The following is a 26,221-nucleotide window of genomic DNA, read 5'->3' as shown; positions in this document are numbered from 1 at the left end:
TAAGGTTTCTGCTACATGTGTTGGGAACAGACGCCAGTCAGGGGCAGGGAGAGCTGTTCTAGAGTTTTCAGAGTGTTCACGTGAGAGAGAATGGTGATTTGCTCTGAGAGTAGTGGAAGAGGTGAGGAGTGATACTGGATCTTGATTTTGAAAGGAGCCAACGAGATTTCTAGAATGAGATAGGGGAAGAGAGAAGAGGACCTAAGGGTGAGTCCAGGGCTTTTGACCTGAGCACTTGAGAGGATGAGGTTGCTGCCCTGTGCGATGGAGGAAGCAGTAGCAGAGGGGTGGGAGACCAAGGGTGGGAGAGATAGGTTCGTTTTTGGATGAGTTCAGGTTTGTAGTTAGATTCCAGTGAGCTCATATCCAGTGTAGTATTCGTTTCAGGAGCACAGTGTAGTGATTCAACACTCTGTCCATCCCCCATGCTCATCACGAGTCCCGAGTTCTGACGTCTTCTAGAATACACTTCCTAGCTTTAGGTAACGGATCTAGCCCTTCCAAGTTTCTGAGTAGGAAGAACTTTATGGCACCTGGGCAGGTTGAGGCTCTTGGCTGTGAGAGTCGGAAGCAGAATTGCGTCCTCGGTGAAAGCCAGGGGAAGGCAGATAATTACCAGTATCAAACAGGATACTGGTTTCCAGTCTGGCTGGTAGAAAAGTGAGGAAAGCCGGGAGGAGGGACAGAATCAGGAAAAAAGACCGTAGGCTGTAGGACCCAGTAATTCAGCCAGGTAGATACCGCCCCTGTAGAGGTAATCATGGGCATCACAAAATGCAGATCCAAAATGGGAAGAGGTTTGAATTTTTCTGTTGGCCCACCAAGAGATGATGATGGCTGAAACCATGAAACCTTGTTAGAAAAGAGAAGAAAATGAAGCAGAGATCCTTGGGTGAATGATCTTTTCTGGTGAAAGGAGTCCATGAACTAGTCCAGTGTGGCCAACGACAGGATCTTGTAGAGACTTCGAGATGGTAGTTAATGGTTGCTAATGACAGAGTTAGGACAGAACATGCAGACTTTGAGTAGAAACACAGTTGACTTTGTCAGCTGGAGGGAAATTGTTTCTTCCAAAAAGCAGTGTCAGTAAACAACCCTACCCTACTCTGTCTTGTCATCTAATACCACATATCCTTAAAAACCCACGCAGGTGTACACCTGATGATAATAGCTAACATCTACTGGAAGCTTATTATGTGTCCTACGTTATGCTGAGTATTTTACTGATTTATTACTAATTCCCACACCAGTTTTATGATGTAGGTACTTGTTTCCCCTTTAATTCTTGAAGACCGGAGAGGTTAATTTAACTTGTCCAAGGTTACATGGTAGGAAAAGTAATTGAATCCAGGAATGCTGGTGTTAGAATCCACGCTCTTAGCCACTATGAGATGCTACTTTTCTTTGAAGTCTTCCGAGATATTCCCTGACATAATTTATCCCTTTTGAGTTACTGGCTCCACAGGCTGTGATGACTGAGAGTTTAGGTGGTATATATCGTCAAAGGGTGTACAGTTTGGCAAGGGATCAGGATACCTTCTTAAGTGAAAAATAATAATGCAAGATAATGAAAAATGAGGGATACAATAATGAGAATATGGAGAGGGGAATGTAGGTTTGGATCTGGGCCTTAAAGGTTAGGTATTCTTTTGAGTGTAGGTGATTACTTGGGGATAAGGGTGAACTCAGCGGATGCCAGTCCAGGTCGTAAGAGCAGCTGGAGCAAAGGTGTAGATAAAGGACAGAGCAAGATGTATCTGGGGAAACTCAGTCATCCAGTTTGGTTGGTTGATAGAGCATGTGGCTGGAATGGGTGTTGGATTGGAAAGGAAGACTGAGGCCAGGTTGTGAACATCCCGAGGGGAGGCCTGTGGCAAGCTGTGAGAAGGCAGTGGTTTTGCCTCGAACAGAATTCTGTCGTTCTCAACTATTTACTTCATGGTTTGAATGTAAGTATATTCAAAGAGACATTTTATGTTATTTCTAGAATGCCAGTTAATGAAAACAGAACGACCAAAGCCAAACACATTTATTATCAGATGTCTTCAGTGGACCACTGTTATAGAGAGAACATTTCATGTAGATACTCCGGAGGAAAGGTAAGAAACCTGTTTTTCCTATTTCATGAAAAAGCAAAAGTCTGTGTAAAGATATATGTGTATCTGACGCCCGCATTTGTAAATCTGTGCGAATCCTGTAGTCCCTTAATGATTGTTTCTGGTATGATAACAGGGGCTTGCAACAGCCTCAGGAACTGCTGTAAGATATTCTTCTCAACAAAAACCAGGATGTTTATGGAGCGCCTGGGTGGCTTAGTGGGTTAAGCCGCTGCCTTCTGCTCAGGTCATGATCTCGGAGTCCTGGGATCGAGCCCCGCATCAGGCTCTCTGCTCAGCAGGGAGCCTGCTTCCTCCTCTCTCTCTGCCTGCCTCTCTGCCTGCATGTGATCTCTCTGTCAAATAAATAAAATCTTAAAACAAACAAACAAACAAACAAAAAAACAGGACGTTTAAAAACTGAAATATAAACTGGGACGTTTTTATAACTACACTACCTTAAAAAATGGTCGAATTGATTGTGTTCGTATTTGGAATCCTGAGGCTGGTCCTGGCATGGGTTTCAAGCAGCGCTGCTGCCTTTATGCAGGGGCTGCCCAAGTGTGAGGCAGGAAAGGATCCTGAGACTGGAACTAAGCTCCCTGAAAAACCAGGACCTGGATTCACTGGCCTTGACCGGCCTCATTGCTAAAGAGGGGAGTGGCCACTTCCCTGAGCCCATATTGTCATGCTCCGGATCTGTGCATTCCTGCGACCTCTGCCCCCCAACCCCCAGTTCTGTTTTCATACCCTTTTATCTGGTGCTAACTGAGTTAAGTCCAACAAGCCCAACCACAAAACCATTTTCTTGCACGGATGTTATCATGGTTGATCCAAATCAGCAACTTCATGAAGTCAAATATTACTAGCTTTATGTTCCAAATGAGTAAAGCAGGTCTTAGGAGATTCGTCTAAGATTTTTGGAAAAAAAGCCAAAAATAACCTCCCATAAGGCCTAGTAAATAGTAAAGTATTATTTTAATAATGCTTTTGATCAGTAAACATAATTTTATAACCGGAGTTAAGGACAGATCCAGTTTTCTTTTGTACACTCCCGGTCTTACTCTGTGCAGACATATTTAGGTCTTGAGCGTACATAAATTCCGTATGTCTTTTCTCCCTGTCCACTCCTGTCTTCCTGGGGCATTTCTATCTGCTAAGTCCTCAGTGTACTTATACTTCCACCCGTAACCATGACTGGGGCAGTTCCCATTCATCTGTCAGATCTGAGCTTCAAACACCACATTTCCTACAAAACCTTCTCTGACTCTTGTAGACGCGGGAGGTCCCCCCGCTAGAGACTGTGCACCTCCCTGTACCTTTTATATCCAGTCTATCAGCCCTGTAATCTTCATTTGCCTTTCTCGCTAGACCGTGAGGTTCTTGACTAGCAGGGATCATATTTTCCTTGCTCAATATTCTATCTTTACAGCCTAGTCCAGGATCCAGCATAGTATTTGTTGACTGGCTGAATGAATGGAAATATTATTCTTAGTGGATTTACAACATCTCATTGAAGCATGATTAATTTTGCCATTTACGTTTGCAAAGCTGGATTTACACCATGTCTTAAGACTTCAGAATAGTTCCTGCATTTATATATCATGCTACTTTTCTGAACAATCAGTTTTTATTTGCATTTATGACTAGAAGAAAGCAGTTTTAGTAAAAAATGAAAAAAACAGCATCTTTATATTTACCATGGGGTGTGTTTTTCTACATTCATCTAGAATCTGGTGCTTGGAGATTTTATATGACTTTAATGTTAATGAAGACTTAGAAAAAATGTAGTGAGAACTAGAAAAGCTGTGTATTTTCTATGTTCTGTCTGCCAGTCTAAAATCCGTTCTTGTTGTAAATGAAATATGTATCTCTAATCTTAATCTAAAAAAAACCCTTCTATTTGTTTTATTGCATGATAGACGTTTAGAATCTGCATTTTCCAAGGGATGAGACTATTGTACCAGCTCCGTTCTTCATTTCTTTTCATTGAATAATCCATTCTGTCTTCATTGATTACGGATGGCACATATACATAAATATTTGTATTTTTAGGTTTTTTTCTTTTTTTTTCTCTTTGATTTCTCTGTCATTCTAGCACTAAGACCACATGGTTTTTGTTAGAGAAGGCTAATAAAGCTTTTAACTTCTAAGGGAAGGAAAAGGCCTTAACTAAAAGTAAGAAAATTAAGAAAGGAAAACATTTCAGGTAAAAGCAAACATTAGAGTAAAGCAAAACTTCAGTTGCTGCTTTTTTTTTGTCCCCCAAAACGTTCTTAGCTTTTGCAGGCATAGTATCTACAGATAATAGTAATTTTGTCTCTTCCTTTCAGGTAGGATGGCCTATTATTTTTGTGTTTTAAAATAATACATAATAATTTTTGTGATAGCATAAACATTTTTTTTTCCTCCGGTTTGACTGAACGCACTTCAAATTACTCACTGTCATATATGAAATACGATGTTTCATGTACAGTTTATTTTGTTACACTGGGACATCCACTTTACAACCGAGAGTATTTTTCTTTCTTAGAGCTTATCACTTTCATTGTCACAACGATGGCCCCACTACACTCGCCCACACACGTTCATGTGCACGCCTATACCCCCTTCTGTCACAGCTACAGGGAGCTGTTTGTAGTTTCCCAAGTCCCAGTTCTGCAGTGACTCTCACATCGCTTGTGGGGCTTCCGGGCCTTTTTGCCCTTATACCAGACATGCCTTCCGTTGCTTGTTTCTTCCTATACCAGCTCACCGTATACCTCCCCATTTATAAATCATTTCGCTCCTTTGGTCCCCACTCCAAACTTAACATTGTTTTTCTTCTCAGTGCAAACGTGATATCATTTTACCTAGAACACTTCATTGTACATGTTTACAGTATCAGGGTTTCCCTTCTGGCTGTAAGTTCATCCTACACCATGGCTAACTGAGCTTTACTAGCATACATATATTAGGCATTTTAATTAAATGCATATTTTTAAATGAATGATTATGAAAATGGATTCATTTTCATTTACGTAGTATGTATACTTTAAATAGATAAATTTATTTGCTTCATGGGGGTCTCCATTCTGTTTTCCAAATTGAGTATATTTTCTAACATTATGTGGGAACTAGAAGATTGCTTGCTTTCTTTGATTAGTGAGATATTTGGGTCCAATACTTCTCTGCAGAGCATACATCCATATTTTAATTGTGGTGAGTGAGGGTAATTTAGGTCAATAGTCAACCTGAGAACTCTCTGAAAAGATGGACAAAATTTAAAAAGAGGAAAAGGCATACACAGGACAATTTACCTGTGAAGAATGATGGGAACAAAACTTTATGGAAGGGTGAAAACCCAGAGAGATGAGCCCACTCTTTTACTAGGGTTTGCCTGCCAATTCTAGAAGTGTCTGAGACTCTGACATTTGGAGTAACTGTCAGATATAGGAATCATGTCCTAGAATCCAGGGCCTACCAAAGAGGGGTCATGGTACGTTAGTACATTTTAGGTTGGCACTAGAAAAAAGGATAAACTGGATTTAGATTTACCTTTTAAGGATTGAAGTCTAGCTTTCAATTATTTGAGGTCTTAAGTTTGGTTAATGTGATCCACTTTTGCTAAGTCTCCTTGGGACTGTTAAAAGTAAATATAAACAATCTCAAACTCTATTCACATTTTAATGTACATTGTTTGACAGGATTAAAAAATAAACAAGTACACAAAGGTTCAAAGATTCTGAAACCACAGAGACAAAACAGACAACTAAATAGGCTCTCCAGATAATGGAGTTATCGGACAGAGATGAAAAGAACTCTGTGTGAGTATATTCAAGGAAATAACATTTAAGACAGGAAATTCATCAGAGAGCTAGAAATTATAAAAAAGAATAAAATGGGAATTCTAAAATTGAAAAAAAATTTTAAATTACAAGTACTGGTGGATAGTTTTAATAGTAAATTAGGCCTAACTTTGGGGAAAATTAGGAGCTCAAATATAGGTTATAACAGAATATGCAGAATGAAACATGGAGATAAGGATGGAAAATAAAAGTAAATAAGAAGCCAATGTAAGATGAATGCAGTGAGAAGGTCTTACATATACATAATTGGAGTTTCAAAATGGAGGAGAGAAACAGTGGATCAGAAAATATTTGAAGTGATAATGGCTGAAAAATTTCTAAAATGGCTAAAGATAGCAAACCACATATTTGGGAAGTCCTGAAAATCTCATGCCGGAAAAATACAAAAAAAAACCCACTTAGTGTCATTAGACTTTTGAAAACAGAGACGTGGGAAAATCCTCAAAGCCAATAGAGATAAGTTGCCTTCAAAAGAGCATCAATTAGACCAAAAGGTGTTATCAATAGAAATAACTGACATGGAATATATGGGATGGAATGATAATTGGAGATAATGGAATGATGTTCTCAAAGTGCTGAAAGAAAATAAATGCTAATGAGCAAAGCCACATTCCAAGGGTGAAACTAAGATGAAAATATTTCAGTCAAATATTTCAGTAACTTCAGTTAAGAAATGATAGAATTTCTCACCAGCAGACTTGCAGGAAAGGAAATACTAACAGCATTATTCAGACAGACTAAAAATAATCCCAGATGGGAGAAGAGATGTAAGAAGGAATGAAAAACAAAATAGTAAATAAGTTGATAAAACCAAAGGAGTATTGATCTTATGAATAATAATAACATTTTGTGCTTCAATTATATGAATAATGAAAAATTAAAATAATATATAAACTGAGGTTGAGGGAAAAATGAGAGTTAATATCTTATGACATCACTGTTTCCTAGAAGACTCAAAAGTATGGACATATAGTATTAGATTTTGTTAAATTGAGGATGAATGTTAAGATTTCATTGCTAAAAGGAAAGCAAGCACATGATGACTACAATGCTGATATGAGGAAAAATAGAATCATAAAAAATTTATTAATCCAGAGTACATTATGTAAGTTGACTGTGTGAAGTTAATGCTATGTATAAAAGTATGCCAAAAACAAGGCAGGGAAGCCAACAGGAAAAATGAAATGGAATTCTGAAAATTTTTAAAATAATGAAACAAAAACAGGGAGGAAAAAAAGAAGAGGAGGAAAGTAGGAAAAAGTAAAATGGTAGACTTGTGTGTAACCATATATATATTAATGGGTTAAACACTGCAGTTAAAAGGCAAAGAGTTTCAGAATTAAAAGTACGAGGCCAACTTATGTGCTGTTTATAAGAAATGCACTTTAAGCATTATAAAGACATAGCTAAGTTGAAAATAAATGGATTAGAAAAATATATTATGCCAACAATAACCATAGGGAGAGATTTGCTATATCAGATTTCAAAATAAAATAATATTCTAGAGAGTTCCAGGACATTTTATAATGATAAAAGGGTCAATTAATATGGACGCTGTAACAATCATAAATATGTATACATGCAATAACAGAATTGGACAGAGAAAAGTTGACAATCCCACAACCATATTTGTAGATTTTTAAATTCTTTCCAGTAAGTGATAGAGCAGCTAGAGAAAAACAATAAGCAAAGTCGTAGAATAACACTGTCATCCACCTTAATGTAGTTGATATTTACAGAATACTATACCCAAAAGTGAGAGTATACACATTGTTTTCAAACGCACATGGTATATTCACCAGGACAGCTCATATTCTGGACCATAAACAATTCTTAATATATTTAGCATGTCTGAAATTATATAAAATATGGTTTTTGCTTCAATAGAATTGCTTCGAAATCAGTAAGAATAAGAACCTGAAAAGCTCCTAAGTATTTGGAAATTAAACAGCATACCTCTTAAAAATCATTGGGTCAAAAACAAAATTCACAGGAGCCATTAGAAAATCATTTTTAAGTGAGTGATAATGAAAATAAAGCATATAAAAATTAGTGCTTAGAGGGAAATTTTATAACAATAAATGCCTATACACAAAAAGAAGAAAGTTAAGTCAGTAACCTAAGCTTTCTTTTTAAGAAACTAGGCAAGTAGAGTAAACCCAAGTAAACATCCAGAGGAGATATTAGAACTCAAAAATCAGTGAAATAGAAAACAAAATGATCATCAACAAACCAAAGCTATTTCTTTGAAAAAAACGAAAAGAATGGAAAGCGTCTTGGAAGATTGTTAAAGAAAAGGAAGAAAAGAGGGAAGACACAGATTACAAATATACCAACCCAAGAAAACATTAGAAAACTTGAACAGCCAATGTCAATGAATAGAATTGAGTTAATAATTTAAAAACCTTTTCTCAAAGAAAACTCCCAAGTCCAGATGCTTCACTGATGAGTTCTGTCAAATATTTAAAGAAATATTACCAGTCCTACACAATCTATTTCAGAAAATAATGGAGAAGAGAACACTTTCCAACTTATTTAAAAGGGCACTCCTGTTTCAAAAACCAGGCAAAGCTATCATAAGAAGATAGAACTATAGTCTAATATACTTGCAAACATCAGTGCAAAGTTTCTTAACAAAATTTTAACAAATTCCAAAAATATGGAAAAAATAATAAATCATGACCAAATGGAGTTATCCAAAGAGTTCACTTGCATTATTATCTGAAATCATTAAACTAAATTTACTATATTTAGAGGATAAAGTAGAAAAACCACATGGTCATCGCAACAGATGCAGGAAAAGCATTTGCCAGAATTCAGTACCCTTTCATCACTGAAACACTCAGCTGACAAGGGATAGAGGGAACTTACTCAACTTCTGTCTATAAAAAAACCTACAGCTTATGTGATCATCAAAGGTAAAACCTTCAGTGCTCTCTCCCTAAGATCTGGAACAGAGTAGCAATGTCTTCTCTCACCAGTTTTATTTAACATTCTACTAATCGTCTGATATAGGTCATTTAAGGCAAGAAAAATAAGTAGAAAGCAAATAGATTGGAAAGAAAGATGTGAAACTGCTCTTATTTTTAGACATTTGTCAACTTAGTAAGGCTTCAGGGTACAAGGTAAACATACAAAACCAACTTTATTTGTAAGTACTACCAAAAAATTAGAAAGTTAAAAAAATTTTTTAAAGCCTACACAGCAGCATAAATAGTTAGGAATAGATAACTCAGGAAGGGGTCTCTAAGAAAGTGAAGAATGCTGCCAAAGAAAGAAACTTTCTAAGAAAACAGTCAATTGATGTTGTTCAAGGGAGATTGGCAGAGTAGGAAGATTTTGAGATCACCTCCTCTCACAGTCACACCGTTGCCATAACTATATATAGAGTAACTCACTTTAAGAAAAACCTGAAGACTACTGAACAGCTCTTCCATGACTAAAGATATATTTTAAAAACCACATCAAGAAGAGTAGGAGGTACAGAGACAAACTTGGAAACCAAACCTCAGATACGCTAACCCACAAACAGGAGGGCTATCACAGTTGCAGAAGTCTTGTGTGAGGACCTCTATTGGACACCTCAGCTCTGGATTTGCACTGGGAAGGCATGCCTCCATAGCCTCTGGCTTTGAAAATTAGTGGGTCTTAACTCCAGGAAAGGTGGAGAGCTATATGTAACAGCACTCTCAAAGAATGTGTGCACAGTATCACTCACTCTGAGACCCAGTATAGAGGCAGTAGTTTGAAAGCTTCTGGGCTATTTGTGAAGATTGTAAGGTTGTGCTGGAGGATCAGGAATCTGTAGGAACTTTCTCCGGTAATGGAAGAACTGGCAGGTGCTATTTTTCTTGACCTCCTTCAGTGTAGTTGGCCCCTTGCTGGAAGGCACCAGTTCTGACACTCTCCTTCTGCCTTGCTAGCACTGCAGACACCTGCCGTATGGACCTGCACTGGTGGGTGTCCCTCCAAAGCTGCTCCTGCCCCTCCACACCCAGCAGGCATCACTTAGAGGGAATAACAGCAGACTAAAGTATGCAGAAGAACAGATCAGCAATCCAAAAGACAAAACCTGAAAGTACTGGAAGACACTCAAGCTGAACAGCAAAGAGTAAAAGAATCTAAAAATATGAAGATACGCAAACTTAGTAATATTTGCATTATAGGGTTCTCAAAGGAGAAGAGAGAGAAAAGGGGGAAGAAAACTTCTTTGAAGAACTAAGAATTGAAAACTTCCTAACCTGGAGAAGGAAACAGACAGCCAGGTCCAGGAAGCATAAAGAGTCCTAAATAAGATAAACCCAAAGAGATCCGCATCAAGACACACAATAATTAAAATATCAAAAATTAAAGATGAAAAATAATCATAGAGGTAGCAAGTTATATAAAAGGGAAATGTGGTAAGGCTGATCTTTCAGCAGAAACTTTGCAAGCCAGAAGTGAGTGGCATGATATAATCTAAGTGATGAAAGGAAGAAAACTAGAACCAAGAATACTCTATTCAGCAAGGTTGTCATTCACCATAGAAGGAAGGAGAAAAGAGTTTCCCAGACAAATGAAAGTTAAGCTCATCACAACTCAACGGGCCTTATAAGAAATGTTAAAGGGAATTTCTTTTTAATTTAAATTTTATTTTTTTTTAAACATATAATATATTTTTATCCCCAGGGGTACAGGTCTGTGAATCGCCAGGTTTACACATTTCACAGCACTCACCATAGCATATACCCTCCCCAATGTCCATAACCCCACCCCCCTCTCCCAACCCCCCTCCCCCCATCAACCCTCAGTTTGTTTTGTGAGATTAAGAGTCACTTATGTTTTGTCTCCCTCCGAATCCCATCTTGTTTCATTTACTCTTCTCCTACCTCCTTAACCCCCCATGTTTCATCTTCTCTCCTAAAGGGACTTTTTTAAGAAGAAAAGACAGGCCATAATGAGAACAAAGAAAATTACTACTGAAACATTTCAGTGGTAAAACCAAACATATGGTAAAGGTAGTCAGTCACTTATAAAACTAGTATGAAGATCAAGAGATGAAAGTAGTAAAATCAGTTATATCTAGAATAATTAATTAATGTATATACAAATTAAAATGTAAACTGTGAAGTCAAATACATAAAATGTGGAGAGCAGTAATGAAAATATAGTGCTTTTAGAATGTGTTAAAGTTAATTGAACATTAGCTTTAATAGACTTATATACATAGAGTGTTTTATGTGAACCTTATATGAACCATACACTGAAAGCCTTTAATAGATATAAAACCTCTAAAGAGAAAAGAATCCAAACTTAGCACTCAAGAAAATCATAAAATCACAAGGGAGGAGAGTAAGAGAAGAAGAAAGGAACCAAGAAGAACTACAAAACAACCAGAAAATGGTTACATGCCAGTTGTTACATGCCAACAAATGGCAATAAGTGCATCCCTATCAGTAATTACTTTTAATGTAAATGGACTTTCAGTTCCACTCAAAAGATAAAGGGTGACTGAATGAGGGGGAAAAAAATAAGACCCAGCTAGATGCTGTCTACCAGAAACTCACTTCAGACCTTAAGACACAGACAGACTGAAAGCGAAGGGCTAAAAAACATAGACTGTATGAATGGAAGTGGAAAAATAAATAAATAAATAAAAACGATGACGACGAAGCTAGGGTAATGATACTCCTATCAGACAAAATAAACTTTCAAAGAAAGACTGTAACAGGAGACATATATGGGCATTGCATAATGATGAAGGGATCAAGTCAAGAATATAATGGTTATCAATTTCCATGCACCAATGTAGGAGCACCTAAATATATAAAGCAAATTAACAGACATAAAAGTAGAAATTAACATAATAGGAGGGGATTTTAGCACCCCATTTACATCAGTGGAGAAATTATGCAGAAAACAATTAATAAAGAAGGAAACAGTGGCTTGAATGACACATTAGACCAGACAGACCTAACAGATATATACACAGAGAAAATTTAAAAAATTGATGTAGAGAAATGAAAATGGAAATACAACAGTTCAAAATCTTTGCTACCCAGCAAAGGCAGTTATAAGAAGCAAATTTCCAATGATACAGGCCTACCAAAAAGGAAAAAAACAAAAATCTCCAACAATCTAACCTTAGTCAAGAAAAAGAAGGACCAAGCCCAGTGTTAGTAGAGGGAAAGAAATAATCACACCAGAGTGGAAATAAATAAAATGGAGACTTAAAAAAATAGTGGAAAAGATCAATGAAACTAAGAGCTAGTTTGTTGAAAAGCAGAACAAAATTGATAGACCTTTAGCTAGACTCTTAACAAAAAGACAGGACTCCAAATTAGAAATGAAACAAAAGTTATAGCTGACACCACAGAAATACAAAGGGTTTAAAGTGATTCTTATGAAAATTATATGCCAATAAATTGGGCAACCTAGAAGAGATGGATAAATTAGTAGAAACCTAGAATCTTCCAAGATGAAAGATGAAGAAATAGAAAATGTAAACAGACCAATTAGTAATAATAGAATTGAGTCAGTAATCAAATAACTCCCAATAAGTAAAAAAGTCCAGGACCAGATGGCTTCATAGGTTAATTTTACGAAATATTTAATACCTATTACTTAATAGGTATTAAATTTAAGATTTAATTGATTAACTCAAATTAAATGAAATAAATTTAATAATAGATTAATTTAAATCTAAAATAGATTTAATAATAGAAGATTTAATACCTATTCTTCTCGAACTGTTCCTAGAAAATTAAAGAGTAAGGATTGTTTCTAAATTCATTTTGTGAGACCAGCATGAGTGTAATTCCAAAACCAGACAAATACACTATAGAAAGAAAATTATAGGCCAATATCTCTGATGAATACAGATGCAAAACTGGAACAAAACGTTAACAAACCAGATTCAAAGTACATTAAAAGGATCATTCCCCATGATCAAATAGGATTTATTCCATGGTGCAAGGATGGTTTTATATCCACAGATCAGTCAGTGAGTGTGTGATACAGCACATTAACAAAATGAGGATAGAAATCATATGATCATCTCCATAGATTCAGAAAAAGCATTTAATGAATTACAACATCCATTCATTCTCAACAGAATGGGTATAGAGGGATTGTACCTCCACACAGTAAAGTCCATAAACACATAGCTAGCTTCATACTTAATGGTGAAAATTTGCAAGCTTTTCCTCTACGATTAGGAGCAAGACTAGGATGTCCACTCTTACCCTTTTTAATCAACTCAGTATTGGAAGTGTTAACCCTGGCAGTCAGAAAAGAAAAATAAAAGGCATCCAAATTGGCAAGGAAGAAGTAAAACTGTCACTTTTTGCAGGTGAGTGATACTATATATAGAAAACCCTAGAACTTGACCAAGAAAATTAGTAGAAGTAATAAATGAATTCAGTAAATTTGCAGGATACAAAAGTAACATACAGAAATCTATTGCTTTTCTAGGCACTTATAAGAAACTATCAGAAAGAGAAATTAAGATTTGCAATTGATTCAAAAAGAATAAATTGATTCAAAAAGAATAAATTTAACCTAGGAGTTGAAAACCTGCACTCTGAAAACTGTAAGACACTGAGGAAAGAAATAGAAGGTGATACAAATAATTGGAAAGATATAACATGTTCATGGGTTAGAAGAATTAATGTTAAAATGTCCAGACTACCCGAAGCAATCTACAGATTCATTGTAAGCCCTATCAAAATATCAATAATTTTTTCATAAAACTAAAATTTGTATGGAACCACAGAAGACCCTGAATAGCAAAAGCAACCTTGAGAAAGTAAAACAAAGCAGGTAGTATCACAATTCCAGATTTCACGATACAGTGGAAAGCTATGGTCATCAAAACAGTCTGGTGCTGGCACAAAATTAGACACACAGATCAATGGAACAGAACAGGTAGCCCAGAACTAAACCAATGCTTATTTTGTCATTTCATCTACAATAGAGTATGCTAGAATATACAAAAGGGAAAGAGAGTTTCTTCAGTCATTTGTGTTGGGAAAACTGCGCAACTAATGCAAAAGAATGAAACTGGGCCACTTTTTTTTTTTTTTAAACATCATACACAAAAATAAACTTGAACTGAAATAAATATCTAAATATAAGACCTGAAATGATAAAACCCCTCAAAGAATTAGGACAATGGTTTCAGCAGTACGTTTTGGATCTCTCTTCTGAGTCAAGGGCAACAAAAGCAAAAACAAACAACTGAAATTGCATCAAACTAAAATGCTTTTACAGAGGAAACAATCAACAAAACAAAAAGGCATACTGAATGAGAGAAGATATTTGCAAATGACATATCTGATAAAGGGTTAATACCCAACATATACAAAGAACTCCTATAACTTAATGCTAACCCCCCCCATAATCTGATTTAAAAAAAGTCAGAGGGCTTGAATAGACATTTTTCCAAAAACCTACAGAAAGTAAGTCACAGGGGTATAAAATACAGCATAGCAGATATAGTCAATAATATTGTAATAAATTTGTATCATAACAGGTTAATTACATTTATGTGGTGAACATTTCATAGTGCATGTAAGTGTTGAGTAACTATGTTGTACACCTGAAATTAATGTAATACTGTATGTCAACTATGTTTCAATAAAAAACAAATACTCATTTAAAAATAAAATACTTCTGAATAAATTTAAAATGTACAAGATGTTTTCACAGAAAGTCACAAAAGATTGCATTGGGAAATTAAAGACTTAAATAAATGGAGACTATACCATGTTCATGGAGTGGAAAATTTAATTTCAGATAGTAATCTATCCCAAATTGACAATTCCACTCAAAATTCTAACAGACTTTAAGAAGCACACACTGATTTAAAAATTTATATGGAAATGAATGATTCTTGATCTGATCATACAAATTTCACCCAGTGCTCCTGAGATTTACTGTTTTACCTACAAACTATGACTTTTTTTTTTTTTTTTTAACTTATCTGTGATTTGGTTCTGGAACACTGAAAAGAAATTAAAAAAAAAAAAGGAACAGTAGAAGGCTTGACTTTGAAAACCTTTTCTTGGAACTGCCATTGGACCACAGTAGATCTTGATTATACCAATGATAAACTTAACAATGGCTAAGCAAAAAAGTCTTTTAAGGGGCAGCAAGCTCTAGGAAGTCAATTTACTTTATAGGTAAGATGTGGATAGGCAATAAAATTTAACTGTACTTTAAAAGGGTTTTAACCTTTATAGGGTTTCTTATAATCTTATAAGGGTTTCTTATGATCCTTTCCTTCTTTTTTCTTCTATACTTAAATAAATGCTCCTACAATTGTAAGGTCTATAATGTTAAGTGCTTTTGGGAATAATTTCACCTTTGAGTAAGTGTGGGAGGAGGATATGTTTACCATATATGGGTGTGTGTGATCCTGGAATAGATTTTATTTGTGTTGATGTCATATTTTACGAAAGGGAAATACTTGAATCATTTACCATTCTTTATTAATGGCAAACTGTACTTGTTTTTATAGGGAAGAGTGGACAGAAGCCATTCAAGCTGTAGCAGACAGACTTCAGAGACAAGAAGAGGAAAGAATGAATTGTAGTCCAACTTCACAGATTGATAATATAGGGGAGGAAGAGATGGATGCTTCCACAACCCATCATAAAAGAAAGGTAGAGAATAGTAATGTATTCCCTCCTCAGCGCACAGTATATGTATCTGGAAGAAATACACTAAAGTTGCCATTTGCAAGAAGCGTTGGCCGATGATCTTATGTTATGCAAATATGTTGGTGTGGGTGGTGTTTATCCTGGTAAATCTGAAATACCTGTCATTGTTTAAGACCAAGTAATTTTATTTTATTTTATTTTATTTTAAGATTTTATTTATTTATTTGACAGACAGAGATCACAAGTAGGCAGAGAGGCAAGCAGAGAGAGAGAGGAGGAAGCAGGCTCCCTGCTGAGCAGAGAGCCCAATGCGGGGCTCCATCCCAGGACCCTGGGATCATGACCTGAGCCGAAGGCAGAGGCTTTAACCCACTGAGCCACCCAGGCGCCCCTAAGACCAAGTAATTTTAGATGTCACCTCATTTTCATGGGTTGGCACTTAACACTGACTGCTGATAGGGCTTCGGGCAAACTTGTTGAGTGAAGCGCCATTGTGCTGATTTAAAATTTGCATTTTTCTCTTATTGTTTTTCATACCATTTTAGAACTTGGAAATATGTATTCCCTAATGATCTGGTCATTTTCCATTTGGTATTTTGTATGCTCAAAGCAGAAGGAGACATGGTTCTGGTTCCTGCCTGACGCCCCAGCCTCACTAATAGCTTTTTATTTTAACGGCTGCTCCTGAGCCAGTGCAGGAAAGGAGTTTTCCTTCCCTGAGTCTTCCAGATTAATAAATGCCAGTTTATAGATTGATGGAATTATTATTTTTTTTTTTAAAGATTTTTTATTTATTTATTTGACAGAGAGAGTGAGCAGAGGCAGATAGAGTGGCAGGCAGAGGCAGAGGGAGAAGCAGGCTCCCTGCTGAGCAAGGAGCCCGATGTGGGACTCGATCCCAGGAGGCTGGGATCACGACCTGAGCCGAAGGCAGCTGCCCAACCAGCTGAGCCACCCAGGCGTCCCTGATTGATGGAATTATTAATTATGATTTTCATTGTTACAGAAAATTAAAAAGCTGGGTGCCTGTGTGGCTCAGTCGCTTAAGCATCTGACTGTTGATTCTGGCTCAGGTCATGATCTCAGGGTCCTGGGGCCAAGCCCCACATTGAGCTCTGTGCTCTGGGGAGTCTGTCTTAGAGTCTCTCTCCCTTTGCCACTCCCCCCACTCACTCTTTCTCTAAAATAAATAAATAAATCTTTAAAAAAACAAAAGAAAATTAGGGGTGCCTGGTGGCTCAGTCATTAAGGGTGTTCCTTCGGCTTAAGTCATGATCCTGGGGTCTTGGGATCGAGCCCTGCCTCAGGCTCCCTGCTTGGCGGGGAGCCTGCTTCTCCCTCTCCAACCCCCCTGCTTGTGTTCCTCCTCTCACCGTCTTTCTATCAAATAATAAATAAAATCTTTAAAAAAAAATTAAAAAACAACTTCCTTGTATGAAAATGATATTTTAAGATTAGGGGCGCCTGGGTGGCTCAGTGGGTTAAAGCCTCTGCCTTTGGCTCAGGTCATGATCTCAGGGTCCTGGGATCCAGCCCCATATTGGGCTCTCTGCTCAGCGGGGGGCCTGCTTCCCCCCGCCCCCCCACCTGCCTCTCTGCCTACTTGTGATCTCTGTCTGTAAATAAATAAAATCTTAAAAAAAAAATTAAAAAACAACTTCCTTGTATGAAAATGATATTTTAAGATTAAAGATCTAAGTGTTCAAATTAAATGAACATGCCATTTATCATGTTAGAATATATTTGTTATAGTGAATTGTAAATTTAATCTCCATGTAGGAAAACACCAATTTCTAATGTAATTACCCATGTGATTTGGTATTAACATAGTGAATAAGAACTCTTTGGAGTTAGACTACTTGAGTTCAAATCCTCCTTTTTCCACATCTAGATGTATGAACTTGATGAAGTTAATTTCTCTCTCCTTATCTGAAATTTCTATTCTAATTATAATAGTCTTTACTTGATCTTGGTCAAATGTCTGAGAACTCTTTGTGTCTTCATTAAAGACTTACCTCTGTTAGTTGAAATGAGTCCCTCTTTTAAGTCAACTTAATGCCCCCTTGTTCTTTAGTCATTGCAAAGAAATAAAAATAAAGAAACGGTCTAGATTTACTCACCTACTCAGAGATAAGAAAGCTTCTTTTGGATGTGTATGTGCACTTGTAGATTGTGGCTCTGCTCATAAATTTAAAATCAGGTACCAATTAATCTTGTCCTTTGAATTCCATACTACCCCATCCAGTAACAAGCTGTAGCACTATACCTCCTTTAGCTGAAATTCCTAAAACAACTGCTGTTGAGGCGGTTACAGGTTGGAAGTGGGGAGTTTATAATACCCTAACTAGAAATACTCTTGCTGATTGTTGAGAGAATTTATAAATGAATATGGGAATTTTTTACCAAAAAATTTTGAAGGAAAAGAGACATTTTCAAAGATGTAAAAATGCAAAAGCATGGAGGATTTTATTTTATCTTTTTTTCTGTTAAGGCTGGTTATAAATCATGTTAAAAAGCACAGAGCAATTTCCTCCTTCCACAGTTACTAGTGTGGAATATCTTCGAATTCATCACCTTCACTAATTATCACTTGTAAACGTTTATTTTAAGTTTATTTGGTGCTGTGCTCTTGATAGCACTGTTTTATATATATTATCTGATTTAATCCTCTCAAAAATCAGGTGAGCCTGATTATCCGATTTTGTAGGTGATTCATCTGACATTCAGAAAAGTTAAAATCTTGTTCAAACATGTAAGGACTTTTAATTTTATACCGTCTAACTTCAATGTGCACCTTATTTCTTATTACTGATATCTCATGAGCCTTTATAATCAGTATAATTATTAGACTCATTACATGACCAAGTTATATTAGAGAAACAAAATTATACATTCTCTCTTATGATTGTACTTGGTTTCTCAAAATATTTATGTCAAGCTGTTGTGCTTACTCTGTTTCAGTTAATTTCATTATATATTGATGTACTCTTGGGAAAATCAGTAGAATTTTAATATTACAGAGTAATGATAGAAAGTAGGGTTTTTAAAGCGGATTCTCTAAGAAATCTCACTGAAACTGGGTCTCAGAAATTAAAAATTGAAATGAATGGTATTTTGAAAATAGGGCGATTTGTTGTCTTATTTGACCTATATCTGATTTCTATTGTTTATTATTATTTCATTTCATTTTTTAAAAACATTTTTAAAGATTTCATTGATTAATTAATTTATTTATTTATTGAGAGAGAGAGCAGGGGGAGCACGTAAGCAGGAGAAGAGGGAGAGGAAGAGTCCCAGGCAGACTCCCTGCTGAGCCTGGAGCCTGACTCAGGGCTCAATCTCAGGACGCTGAGAGCATAACCTGACCTGGAATCCAGAGTCGGACACTCAACCAACTGGGCCTCCCAGGCAGCCCTATTTCGTTTCATTTTAAAAGAGATAGTATAAAAACTGTTTTAAATGACAAAGAGTGTAGAAAAAGTTCGAACCTCTGTACCACTCTTTTGTGATGGCCCTAACAACTTCGTTAAAGAAGGTAAAAGCGTGCTATCACCTCCCTAGTTCCCCAGTACTACATCCTCTGTGTGTATCAGGTTTCATAGAGAATGACTGAAGTCGTTTATTTTTCATCTCAGACACTGTAAACAGATATTCTGAAATAAGAATGCCTTTCTCATAGTTTACAGCGTACATTTTCTTCTTTGTTCACTTTTTGAAAAATGAGTGATGGGAGGAGGGGAGGGGCTACTGCTTGTGTTGGCTCCGCTGAGAACCGTCGGAGTTGTTTTGTCTGGTCTCCAGCACACAGCCGGCGACCACTGTTAGTGGGAGCGGGTCACCCAGTCTCCGCAGCACAGGTGAAACACCTCTTAAGGAAACACACCGAGTGGTCGAAAAGGGTCAGAGGCCTCCTAATGAGATTTTTGCTCTGGTCTGTGTTTCAACCAAAAGACAGTCTTTAAAGGAACTTGATGAGAGGACTCAGAAGGGCCTAATCTTGGTCTGCCGAGCGGCCGTTCTCCGCAGGGTCAGGTATGTGAAGGGCACAGCGTACAAGGATCAACAGTCAAGTGCGAGTCAACATTCTGCCTAATTTTTAAGTGCCCAGCGCGGGCCTCTCTGAGAGCAGCTGTTTGTGGTCTCCTGACTTGGTGTCAAGTCTGAGCAGTACATGCCACCTTCCCATTGTGCCTGCCTCTGGTCCTTGGAGTTTTGTTACTTAATGGCTGGCACGTGGAGAAAAGGTGAAGAAGTTTCACAGGGACCTGCAGAACCCTCGATCTCCTTGCCTAGTCAGGGAAGGAGCCGCAGATCCGTGGCGGAGAGGTTGGCTGGACAAAGAGGTGAATTTCTTGAGAGCCTCCCTTTTTAGCTCTTGGTTTAGCTCTTAGCGTTGTAAATTGTACGTGGGTTTATCTTCTTTGACCAAACGTGCTGAGAAGTTTCTTGTGTTCATCTTCAATTATATATTCATATTCTTTAACCTGTGTTTTGGACTACATAATTAGCCTTCTTCTTATACTCTAGTGTGTATTTGAATACATTTACTAAGCATTTGTTGTGTATGTCGGTGCATCTCTTAACCGAAAACAGCCACATCAACACGCTGGAGATGATGTGAAGGAAAGACTAGAACTATGTTAAATATTTACATAATAAATTTGGGGGATTGGGTTTTAGAGGATTGATTTTTCTGCAGAGGATCCATGCTGTCATCTTTTATTAAAGTCTTACCGTTATTTTTTCCCCTTAACACCATCTAAAAGAGGGAAACATTTTGTAATGGGTTATATTTCGTTTGTAAAGACTAGATAATTACTGTGTGTACCATGCTGAACATGAGCATTTGGTATCAAAGATACTCTTAAAATTTTCTTAAGTTTTGTCAAAATAGTTATGAAATCTGTTTCTGATTTTTTTTCACTTAGGTTGCTTTCACTAATATTAATTTCCATACAAATTCCCTTTTTTTAAAGGTTGGCAGTCAAACTGATAGAAGCTGTGAAATTTAGGGATAAGGCTATTATATTTTTGTAAAACCGCCTTTTCTCTAAGAATTGCAATCCTTAAGGAATCTAGTAATATAATTACATATTGCTTTTCATCTGAAAATGTCATAAAGCAATTTATAAATTCCTTTCTGATTTTTATCTCTTAAGAATTTGGTTTCCAATTATATGATTATTATATATTATTATTATAATTAATTATATTAATTTTAAATTTTAATAATTAATTTTTAAATAATTAATTTAAATAATTTTAAATTCAAAATAATTAAATTTTAATTTTAATGATTAATTTAATTATTATAATTAATTAATTATAATTATTAATTATAATTATTAATATATATAATATTAGATATTATATATATTCCAATTATATGATATTTAATAATAGGACACAGCAAGTATCATTTTTCAGTGCATTTAGATACAAATTGAGGAGGGTACTGTTCAAATGAAGTTTTGAGCCAAAAATAACATCAGAGCCTCGTTACAAGAATAATGTCTCTTAGTTCACTATTGCCATGGAACAAACTACCAAGTTTAACGTCTTAGAACAGTAACGGTACCTTACTTCTCATGATTTTGTGGTTTGTGTGGCCACTTCTACTGTCTCACATGGGTCTCTCAAGTGGTTGCGTTCGGTTAGCATACAGGCTGGCCTGGAAGAGCCAAGAAATCCTTTCTCATGCGTCTGGATTCTTGGTTCTCCTTCATGTGATCTCTTGGCATATGGTGTCTCATCACCCAGGCCCTTTGTACATGGTATCTTTCATTACAGCATGAAGGCTGGCTTTCAATTATGACTTCTCCAAGGGGTGAAAGCATAAGCTTCCATATTTAAAGGCTGGACCTGGAACTGGCATAGTATCACTTTGGTCATATTCTGTGTTCAAAGCAGGACACAAGGCTAGCCCAGGGAGAGGAAGAGCCTACCTCTTCAGGGGAAGAATGGCATGTGCGTAGGAGTCAAAGGACTAGTGGCCACCATCTTTGGAGACTACCTTGCACAGATAGCTTTGTGGTTATTTAGTATCCCTTGGTTTTTAGAAATCTATTAATGCAAACAAAATTTCTTAATACTATCAACTATTCAAATGACAGTAACCTTGTTAACTCTATTCAGAATATTTAGTGCCATGTTTGATTTTGAGTTGAATTAATAAATGTACTTTTTTATTTTCCCTGATACCTTTTGCTACTTTTGAACTGAAGATATTATTGAATGGTTAAGATATTGTAACTTGACATTTGGAAAAATTTTCAAAATTATGGGCAGCAGAGAATGTTGAAAATGAATATAAGCATTTGTTTGTAAATTTTTTAAAAATTTTTACAAATATGTATATGAAGAATATTGGTCTGTAGTTTTCTTGTAATGTTTTTGTCTGATTTTGATAACCAGGGTAATAATGGCCTCATAGGGTAAATTGGGACGTGTTCTCTTTTTCTCAACTTTCTGTAGGAATTTATGTAGAATTGGTATCATTTCTTCTTTAAATGTGTATAAAATTCAGCAGTGAAAGCACCTGGCTTTAGAGTTTTCCTTGTTGAGTTTTTTGACCACAAATTCAATTTTCTTAGTAGACATAGGGCTATTCAAGTTACCTATTTCTGTTTGAGTGAGCTTTGATAGTGTGAGGTTTTCAGGAAATTTATTCATTTCATGTATCTTGTTGATTTCATGGGCATAAAGCTGCTTATAATATTCCCATGTGATCCTCTTAATGTTTGTAGAGTTTGGAGTGATGTCAGCTCTTTTATTCGTAACATTGATCATTTGTGTCTTCCGTCTTTATTTTCCTGAGCAATCTGGCTAGAGGTTTATCAATTCTATTGATCTTCTAATATGATATCCTCTACTTTTTTTCCTTTAAAATTTTTTAAAATTGATTTCTGCTTTGATCTTTATTATTTCCTTTCTTCTCTTCAGCTTATTGTGCTCTCGTTCAGTTTCTTAATGTGGAAGTGAGATCATGATTTGAGACATTCTTGATTCAGATGGGTGGTAAACAGGAAAAAAATACAGTTATAAAATGGCAGAAAAGTCTTCACTAACTACTCATCATCTATAGGATAAAACCCAGGTTCTTAACTTGTTATTCATGAAGATCTCTGAACTGAATTTAAATTTAAGATGATAAACTGAGCATACCCAGTTATCTCCCTTTCCACTTAAAAGCCCATTAAAATGGTAGTAAAGGCACAAAAAAAGAAGACAAGTCCACACAAATAAAAAGCCGGGTGGGGGAAAGGCATTAGTGGACAACCAATATCAAAATTACGGGAATTTGTGGAAGAACCTTCATAAAACAGGAAAAGCATGCATAAAGGGGGCTGTAGAGAGCAAGTAGCAGGTCTGCTTGGCAAAATCCTGGGAATCAGCTCACTTAAGAGTGAGAAATGAAACTGAACAGGCTGATTAATTAAAGGCATTCTTAGATGTCTCTGACTTTCTATTTTGAATTACACCAACTTGTTTCTCAGATGTTGTACTGCTTCTTCTTAGATTTCTTCTTACTGGGCTCCAGGGTTATTTCCAGCATTTCTTACACACCTGTCTTTCACTTCCTAGGAGTTCATCCTAATTTTGTTAAAGTACATTCTCGAATAGCTTCCCTGAAGGCTACTGCTCCCTTAGATGTATTTAGAAATGTTTATGGGGGACATTTTCGATGGCCGTGTTGTTTGGGGCTTGTGGCCCTACTAAACCCTGAGAAACTTGGGTCCTTGGAAAAGAGTGTGGCAGTTCCTCAAAACATTAAAAATAGAAGGACCATATGACCCAGTAATTCTACTATTGGGTACTTACCTAAAGACACAAAAACACCAATTTGAAAATGTACGTGCATATTTCTATGTTTATTGCAGCGTGATTTATAAGAGGCAGGATTTGAAGGCAACCCAAGTGTTCACTGACAGGTGAATGGGTGAGGAGAGCTGATACATACACACAACAGAATGTTACTCAGCCCCAAAAAAGAACAAACCTTTCCCATTTGCAATGACATGGATGGAGCTAGAGAGTATGATACTGTTTGAAATATTAGAGAAAGACAAATACCATACGATTTCACTCATATGTGGAATTTAAGTAACAAAACAAATGAACAAAGGAAAAAGAAGACCCAAGAAACCAGACTTTTAAATACAGGGAACAAATTGATAGGTGTCAGATGGGGTACCTGGGTGACTCAGTGGGTTAAAGCCTCTGTCTTCGGCTCAGGTCATGATCTCAGGGTCCTGGGATCGAGCCCCACATCGGGCTCTCTGCTTAGCAGGGAGCCTGCTTCCTCCCTCTCTCTCTGCCTGCCTCACTGCCTACTTGTGATCTCTGTCAAATAAATAAATAAAATCTTTTAAAAAAGAAAAATTGATAGACGTCAGAGAGAAGCCAGGTGGGATGGGTGGGTCAAAGAGATCAAGGTGATTAAGAGTACACTTATCTTGGTGAACACTGAGAAATATATAGAACTGTTGTATCATTATATTGTACACCTGAAACTAACATTGTTTATTAATTATACTTCAATAAAAGAAAGTGAGTCCTTGAAAATGAATTAAAATGATCCTTTTTTTCCTTTTGCCCCTACACTTGACTGATAGCTTGATAGCTGAGGAATTTGAGGTTCAAAATTATTGTCTCCCATATCTGAAAACTGCTTAAAAGTATCCACGATTGCCGGTGAGGCAGCCATTACCAACCGGATTCTTATTCATTTAAGTGTGTTTAGAAATCGGTAAAATTTGCTTTTGAGTAGATACTGCAAACATATATGTTTATAAATAAATCGCATCTGATATTTCATACCATATTTTTTAATTTGTATTTTTCAGACAATGAATGATTTTGACTATTTGAAACTACTAGGTAAAGGCACTTTTGGGAAAGTTATTTTGGTTCGAGAGAAGGCAAGTGGCAAATACTATGCTATGAAGATTCTGAAGAAAGAAGTTATTATTGCAAAGGTAATTGATTACTAGAGTTGATTACTGAATTTTTCCTTATGGTATGCACTCGTGTGTGTTCTTGCATACATAACTAAACTGTAGAAATTCCATTAAATAACCAAAATGTGGGTGGTAGGCTACTATTGCAGTAGTATCTGTGTATCAATATTTATTTATAATGTTAAAAATTTCACAAGTTTATTAATATTATCTGAATGTTGTATACCGAAGCTATTTTTTTCCCTTGAGATAAAAATATTTATTCCATGTTTGTGTATTTGGGGGAATGTTTTGACTGTTTTTGTGACCTATGTCACAATTATACTAGTATTGCTTTTTGCTATTTTTCCCCAACATTCTGAATTCTTTATTATTAAGTAAAATAATTCAAATAGCATAGATGATTTGCACCCATAAATCGTACAGCTTATGTAATGATGAGTGGGAAAGCACCCTTAATAGATTTGAAAACACAAGAATCATGAAACTAAAAGAAATAGCCTTTGAAATTCTTTCAGGAGTGCCATAACTTTGTTCAGCTTAGAAATACACAGATAACTAACATGTTAATGATGCCAGTTCTCACTCTGAGTTCTCAACTGAATCCTGATTCCCTCAATAGACAATTTCAAAATACTTTACAAATTGGTCCTTGCTTTATGTTTCATTTAATTCAACAAATGATACATAATGTTATTGGTATACTTTATGGATGACTTTAACTTTCAAACCACAGTCGATCCTTGAACACCATGGGGGTTAAGGGTGACTCCCTGCTCAGTTGAAAGTCCACATGTAATTTTTGACTTCCTGCAGTCTGCTATGTCTGAAAGCCTTTGTGATGTCATGAACGGTCAGTTAACACATACTTTGTCATATGTCTTACATACTGTATTCTTACAATGAAGTAAGTTAGAGAAAAGAAAATATATTTTAAAAATCATAAGGAACAGAAAATACATTTCTAGGACTGTACCGTATTTATCAAAAAAAAAAAAAAAATTCCATGTGTAAGTGGACCTGTGCAGTTCAAACACACGTTCAAGGGTCTACTGTGTAGTCTTCTCATCTGGAGTGTATTCCTTCCCACACTCTGTGAGGCTGTGCTCTCCCCGTCCTTGTGCATTTGTTTTCCTTTCAACTCTTACACAAGTCTGTGTCTGGTATGGGAAAGACCTGGGAGTCACACGGGCCTGGATTCGCATCCCAGTTTTGCATCTTACCATCTAATGACCTTTAACAACCAGTTTTGGGGGAGTGCTGCTCCCTTGCATTGTTTGGGGGAGCATATGTGCTTATCACAGTGAATCTGGGAGGAGAAGCTGGTGACCGGCACCAGGTGGAGGCCATGCATGCTCAGTGTCCTGCAGTGTGTCGAGCAGCCCAACAGAGCCTTGCGTTCTTCATCTGCAAAATTTCACTTGTTAAAAGAAAAACAGTCACTTGAAGTAATGAGCCCTGGGTGTTCTATGCAACTGATGAATCACTGAATTCTACCTCTGAAACTGTTAATACAGCATATGTTACCTAAATTGAATTTAAATAAAAAATTTAAAAAAAAAACATATTTCTGGACAGGAATATTGAGGATTAGGATATGTAAAGTATTTAGCATAGTATCTGACACTATTCATTAAACTGATATCTTCTGGGAGGTAGTATAGTGCCTCTTACTA

General features: G+C 36.4%; 1 protein-coding gene across 3 annotated transcripts in view; it reads left to right on the top strand.

The window, feature by feature from the left end:
- The window catches only part of AKT3 (AKT serine/threonine kinase 3), a 303,338-nt gene that overhangs the window by 157,123 nt on the left and 119,994 nt on the right, over positions 1-26,221 (top strand). For all 3 annotated transcript variants that reach the window (XM_047705805.1, XM_047705807.1, XM_047705804.1), the window contains 3 exons: positions 1,988-2,099; positions 15,444-15,588; positions 24,432-24,563. In XM_047705805.1, the coding sequence (XP_047561761.1) occupies positions 1,988-2,099; positions 15,444-15,588; positions 24,432-24,563 (389 nt within the window). The remainder of the gene's footprint in view (positions 1-1,987; positions 2,100-15,443; positions 15,589-24,431; positions 24,564-26,221) is intronic.

The sequence above is a fragment of the Lutra lutra genome, chromosome 15 (assembly GCF_902655055.1).
Source record: "Lutra lutra chromosome 15, mLutLut1.2, whole genome shotgun sequence".
NCBI lineage: Eukaryota > Metazoa > Chordata > Mammalia > Carnivora > Mustelidae > Lutra > Lutra lutra.
The sequence above is the reverse complement of the archived record's forward strand: the minus strand, read 5'-3'. Positions and strand labels throughout refer to the sequence as shown.